At 47.5% G+C, this 6,847-nt stretch overlaps 1 protein-coding gene across 1 annotated transcript; it reads right to left on the bottom strand.

Moving 5' to 3' along the window:
• Positions 1–1,861: 1,861 nt before the first annotated feature.
• LOC127301047 (F-box/FBD/LRR-repeat protein At1g13570-like) lies at positions 1,862–4,671 on the bottom strand. The gene is made up of 3 exons (XM_051331253.2): positions 3,779–4,671; positions 2,536–2,685; positions 1,862–2,432 (listed from the first exon to the last, which is right to left on the bottom strand). The coding sequence occupies exons 1-3, from the start codon at positions 4,649–4,651 to the stop codon at positions 2,079–2,081; spliced, it is 1,377 nt and encodes a 458-aa protein (XP_051187213.1). The 5' UTR covers positions 4,652–4,671; the 3' UTR covers positions 1,862–2,078.
• Between the last annotated feature and the right edge of the window lie 2,176 nt (positions 4,672–6,847).

Genomic DNA, 6,847 nt, shown 5'->3' with positions numbered 1-6,847 from the left:
GGTGAGACCACATCTTAGCAACAGTAGCGAGGCCCATAAACTCAGAAGAAAACTGTGGCTGAACACTCTGCGAAAGAACATCGGCAGCTCTAGCATCCTCATCACACCACTGAGTAAAAGTAGCCAAACTATCGCGGTAGGAGCCAATAGCCTCTGAATAGGCAAGTACCTGCTCCTCATATGCCTCATCAGCAGCAGCCTCGGCAGACTTGGCTGCATCCCGATCAGCCTGAGTAGCATCCTCAGCAAGGGCCTGTGGCACGGACGGCGGAGTAGGAGGCACAAGAGCAGTGGGGTGCGGCGGACAAGAGACCTCGCCGGTAAGAACACCCCACAGCCGAAGAGAACGCATGTGGATGCGTATAAAGGCAGCAAACTCCCCATAGTTGGTGCTGTCAAAGATCACTGGGCACCGAGAAATACTGACATAGCCAGACGCGGAAGATGCCATTTGTTTTGTCAACCCAGATCTGAATCTGAGAAACAACTCACGAGCAGCAAACAGCAGCCTCGCGTACGGAACAACTGCTCACGTACGAAGCTGCTCTCAGGATTTTGACGCAGGAGACCACATCGGGGCGGAGCTTGCGCAGGGCTGCCGGAGGAGGCCGGACCAGGCTGGGCCGAGCCGGATTGGGGGCGGGGCTGGGCCGATGGAGCCGCCCAGACGCGGCCAGGACGAGGCAGCCAGCCAGAGGCAGCCGGCGCAGTGACCGGGGCAGAGCCTGGCCAGCAGATCCGGCCACGGACGGAGGAGATCCGGCCAAGGACGGCGGCAACCAGGACGGAGAGCTCGACGGGGCCGACGGAAGAGCTCGATTTGGAGCTCTAAAACGGCCGAAAAAGGACTAAATTTCGTGGAATAAAAGAGGAAGAAAGGAGTGGAGCAGCGTCGGCTGGAAAGATCATCGGCGGCGGCGCGGATCGAGCACGGAGTTGCAGCGTGCAAAGAGCTAAACCGTGTGCTCTGATACTATGTTGAGAAATGGCAACTGGTATTCACGGATAGCCATAGGCCAGTACATGTACATATGTTACAATATGCAGCTAAGTCCCTCATACACTGGGGAATACAAGAAAATGGACTATAGGAACTGTACAACTCTAACACTCATTACCTAGGAGATGTCACCGTGCTAGTAGGTTTTTGCCCTGTAGGGGTGTTCGGGAACGAATGCTCACAGCGGGTTTCCTACTAGTGCCCCAACTCGCTATCCCCAATATTTCCCAGCTCATTCTCATTGCTATGTAATGAACTTTGTATTTAGGTTAAGAAATTATTGGAAAGGGGGCTAGCCCGGTTGGAAAATAATCAAATGGTGGCATCTCCCTGTGAATTACTGCCTTGAGAGTATTTGGCCTCTCAAGAGGTGTAGCTGCTGTACTCCATACATCAGAAGGATATAGTTAGGGCTGAATTCAGCCTAGTTGTCAGGTGGGCCACGAATTCTGGAAAACTTGAACTTCTGTTCCATTGGAACATTGCTATACATTACAACAATATTAGACTTGATATTGTGATTGATGTACGTAGTTTGGAGCTCACGAAGAGACATCAAACTGGTAGAACCTACCACCAGCCAGTCACACACATTTTTTAATGCAAATTTCGATACCACTTTGATCTCAAACCATCACCTCAGAAACTACGGTGAACTTTTTTTTCTATAAAGAGACACGATAATAACTAATATCGTGTGTTCTTTGTAACACAATGGACCATTATATTAGTTAGCACAGCTGCGCTTACAGAACTAGGAAATAAAGCAGAATTTTGCTGGTAAAGGATTAGCACAAGTCAATTAATCATTGTACCATCAGGGAATAGATGCTACACTAAAACTATGCCAAATCATTGTGTGGACTGGACATAGACCTGAAACAAAATACGGAGTACAATCATTTCTCTATTAGGCTCTTGCCAAATTCCACATCTTGGTTCATCCATACGTCTGAATATTCAATTACACCACAAAAGGAAAACGAGCTGTTTGGACAACAACAATCAACAGCTACATCTTTTATTCATCCAATGTTTTAAAAAGGCGGCAACTAGTTTTAAAGTACTTAAGAGACCTTCAGATTGAGTCTGGTTCGTCTCTAAGCCTGACCATGAGCTTAGCTTGGGGCGACGCCTTTTGGCACATTGCTAACTCTGTACATGCATCTAGATAAGACTTGCTTATTTGTCGATAGCCGAAAGTGACAATAAATGATTCAAGCAATCTTGTTTTGGATAGCACAAACTTCATAAACCATATGTCATTTGGTAAGCACTTGATACCATCCAGTGAGACGTGTTTGAGATTAGCAAACAAGTCGTCACTTATCTCTGCCTTTATAATTTCTTCATCAATGGCATCGTCAGGATCATCTATCTCTCCATTTGCAAAGTCTTCATCATTTTCATCATCCCTTTTAGTTATTTCTACCTACATAAGGAAGTAAAAAAAAAGTTGCAGTCCAATTGATCACCTGATTAATGGTTATCGGTTAATTGAGACATACAAGCTCAAGGGGTGCATCTAACATTACCTCAATATGGAGTTCTTCAATGTGAGGGGCAGATCTCAGTAAAGAAAATATCGACATAATGCTAGGGAGTTTGCCAAAGTTTGCACTCATGTGTCCTGCCTTCAAGTTTTGAAACTTCCATGAAATCCCTTGCAGCGGATTTTCATTAATCTGGAAAACATAAGAACATAGTTAGACTGACATATGGACCGGACGTTACAGTGGGACAGATGATCAGCAACTCTAATTAGTTCTGTATACTGAATAGTTGAAGCTGAGAAGCTAAGGATGATTTTGTTAGAATGTTTATTTGCCATCCTATATTTTAATCTAGAGTAGATTTCATGAATGAAATCACAATACAAAAACTGCATGATTAAGTTACATCTCCCTTTCTCTAAGATACTAACAATTCTTAGAACAAAGGGAAACATTCCCTACATTGGTGTCAATAAAACATTCTCCCAAGGACTAAGGCTAATGGAGTCCTGACATTGGACTAATGGGACACAGTAAGAGACTTCAAAACAAATTGTCAGGATGTTGCTGAAGTGTAAGGCAACAGCTTGTCTCTTCTATGAGGTTTTGACAAAATGGTGCTTCTCACTGAAGAAGTTTTTAGAGAAAAGGATTTTAAAGCCATGCTTTTTAATATAAAAGAAGCACCACTACAAAGTACTGGGAGGGATCCCCTTATATAAGATTAAAGCAGCAAAAGGAAAAGAGAAAAAACACCACCAAACACCAGGGAACCTAGTTACAAACTACAGAGTTGTAGAAACAACTAGGCCAACTGGGAACATACAAGTTCGGTATTTTTATATGTATGCTTCAGCCTACACCACCATGCGGTGAAACAAACATCAGTGCTCCTTCCAATTAAGATAAACACAAAGAGGTGGGGAAAAAAACTAACATTATATAGAAGCAGAAGCGTAAACAAGTTCACACTGCAAAGTACTGGGAGGGATCCGAGTTTCCCTTATATAAGATTAAAGCAGCAAAAGGAAAAGAGAAAAAACACCACCAAACACCAGGGAACCTAGTTACAAACTACAGCGCTGTAGAACCAACTAGGCAAACTGGGAACATACAAGTTCGTATTTTTATATGTATGCTTCAGCCAAAGAGGTGGGGAAAAAAACTAACATTATATAGAAGCAGAAGCGTAAATAAGTGCACACTGCAAAGTAAGCTAGTAACTGAAAAGCAGAGTTCAAGTCCTGTTCAATCGAATTTTGAATTTTGAGGCATGTATGTATACCTGAATTGAGTCGGTCTCGATCAGAAGTCTTTTGGCATTACGGATCCGTCGGAAAGTGTTGATGTAGTCCGGGGTCCAGAATAGGTCATCAATGGAGATGATAGCCTCCTCCAGCAACGGAAATTCCTCTGAAAGCCGGCATCCGTTGTCGAAGAACATGATCAGCTTGAGCACGCGCAGTTTGGGCGCCCGGATGGCACATCTTTGCGCGGGAGCACCGTCGTCGAAGTGGCTGGTCTTGACGTCGTTCAAGGAGAGCTCCGTGAGGTCCACCGCGGAGGAGATGAGGTGTTCGAGCTGCGCCGCGCCGCCACTGAAAGGGAAGGCCACATGGCTGAGGAGCAGGGTGACGAGGTTGGGGAAGCCTCCGAAGCCATGGGGGGTGCGCGGCAAGTGGCAGTAGCCACAGAGCTCGAGGTGGGTGAGCTCACGGCAGGCGAAAAGGGCGGGGCCCAGGACGCCGGCCGAGCGGGAAAACCAGGGGTTGTCGAACTTGAGGACCAGCTTCTCGACACGCTTGCGCGCCAGGGCTTGGAGCCAGCGGGCGGCGCGGTAGAAGTGAGGCATGCGGACGCGGGCCGTGAAGCTGCGGACGGGGGCGGCGCACCGCCACAGTACGCGGGCGTCGGGGACGGCGTTGGACCCCGCGCTGAACCAGATGTCGAGGTTGGGGATGGACTCCCAGCGGCGATGCCAGGCAGGGTTGAGGCAGCAGGTGCGGACCAACTTGTCGAAGGGGAGTCTACGGAGGATGTTGTCGAGCATCTCCGGTGGTAGCGACATCAGGAGGTCCTGCCCGGCTCCTTGTGCCTCCTCCGCCTGCGCCTGCGCCTGCCGGCGGCGAATCCTGGAGGAGGAGCTCGCGCTTGCCATTTTCTCTGTTGCGGATTTGCGGCTCGGGTGGGAGGGGGAGGGTGCCATTCTGAGCGGGCAATTAATACTGTTGGGAAACTTGGGCGATAATCCTAGACCTACGGATGGTTTTGACTTACGGAATTTCTACGGACTGACATGCAATGAATTGATTGGCTGAGTTTTGATCGCCTCCTTGAAAACCGGGGCCACGTTCTGATTCTGTGCCTGCTTAGTGCTGTCCGTAAAAAAATTCCGTAGAAGCTTTCTGTAGATGTAGCATTACTCAAACTTGGGCCTCGTCTGAGCTCCGTCTTATGGAGCAATTTTACCTAACCCTCAGTAATCAACGGTAAGTAAACAGTTATCTATCTAAAAAAAGAAAGTTATGCATCTATCTCTTTAGACATGTACAGCTTGGTAGCAATTAATTAAAATTAATCATATTTAGTAGCAAATTACATTGCTAAGCAAAAGCTTATGATACAGTGGAGAAGGCACTTCTTTTTATTCCCCCACCCCCTCCACCTAAGCAATAATTCAACATGGTAATTCTAAGAAACCGCTTTAAATAAATCTAACGATTCAAGTCTGTATAAGTGACATGTTTATGGTTATTTAAAATAGGTCATGTGACTTGTCTTCACTTGTGTTGTTTCATCGAGATAGAAGAGTGCGCATCCAAGCAACCGCAGTGGCAACGTGAGGTCATGGGGAGCGTCTGACGTGTGGTCAAAGCGGTGTGGAGATAGAGCAACGTGAGGTCACGGGGAGCGTCTGACGTTGGATAAACGGGTGGGGTACACATAGATGAGTGAAGTGGTTGGGTTAGGCAATTATGACATACGTTTTCCAAGGCACACGTTGCCGTCTTCGAGAAAGCAATTTTCAAATTTGGGAATCTCTCCCACTAAAATTAGTACATGTATTTTCATTTCCTCTAGCTCGTATTTGTGCTTTTTTTTCCTCCCTCATCTCATGCTCTGGTTAGAGTCGACACATAAGAAGATCCTTGCCGTCGATGGCAGCCTCCCTGCTCACAACATCAATGCTCCCTATGCGGAGCACAATAAGTCCCCCCCATCCTAAATGTGTGTTTTGCCAATCAGGATAGGAGGTAGGTTTCACTGACATCTCGGGTGCAGGAAAAAGGGTGGGTCATCAGAGAGTGGTGGCGATTGGAGTTGCGGCGTGCGGTGGTGCTAACCCTCATGTGGCGGGCTAGGTTTTTGATGGTGTCTGATGAGTCCAATTTGCAGCTTATTTTACCGTATGCTATTGCACTAGTAGCGATAGGCTTTTAGTATTTTACCACCCTTGCACGCACTTTTTGTGCATGTTTCACTCGGATCCCGGATTCGGAGGACCCATGAGGAAAGGAGACTTAGCACGCCCTTTTCTGTGAAAAATATGCAAATTAAAGACTGCAGAAGCCTCCAAAATAATTATTCATGCACCTGGGTGGAAGAGCCTCACGTGGATAAGCTCCAGGGAGTTTAGCGAGCATCATTACGGGCAGATCCCACCCGTATCGATGCACGTATGGCCTGTCAATGGCTTCGCTCCATCAAATAGTTCCGCCTCGTGAAGATGGATCACGGATCAGAGATCCAGAGACACCAGAATTCTTAGAAACCTCGCCTCCAGAAGGGATTTGGAGGGGGAACAAGCACGGGGGCATCGATCCTCGAGACTACGAAGATCCTTGCAGGATTGGGCGTCATCTTCATCATCACCGCAGCATCTCCACCGACATCACCATTTTCACCTCTGATGGGGATACACCTAATGGGGTCCACCATTGGTCTCACTTGCCGCAGGAGAGAAGGCCCAAGAAGGGGTCCAGTCGGCAAGGGGGACTGGGCCTAAAACCCTGAGCGACTGGGCTTAAACCCTAGAAGGTGGCAACTGGCCCGGAGGCCTAGGCGACTGAAGTTTTAGATAACTTGGGTGCGGGATAAAGGATCCCGGCCTTATAGCGATCGTTAAGATATGATCTTATCTCCATGTAACCCTAGATCGGGGGTGCCTATATAAACCCCCTATAACGGATCCGCACTCAATTTCCACACCTCCATAGCTCTCGGTCCTCCGGTCGACTGAGTCACGCCATTGTAAAACTCCACTGAGTAATAGATCTGCCAGGACGTAGGCCTTTTACTCTCCAGAGGGGCTGAACCTAGGTAAAATCCCGTGTCCTGTGCACCTGCTCCACAG

This window comes from Lolium perenne, chromosome 7, assembly GCF_019359855.2.
Source record: "Lolium perenne isolate Kyuss_39 chromosome 7, Kyuss_2.0, whole genome shotgun sequence".
In the NCBI taxonomy this organism is placed as follows: domain Eukaryota; kingdom Viridiplantae; phylum Streptophyta; class Magnoliopsida; order Poales; family Poaceae; genus Lolium; species Lolium perenne.
The sequence above is the reverse complement of the archived record's forward strand: the minus strand, read 5'-3'. Positions and strand labels throughout refer to the sequence as shown.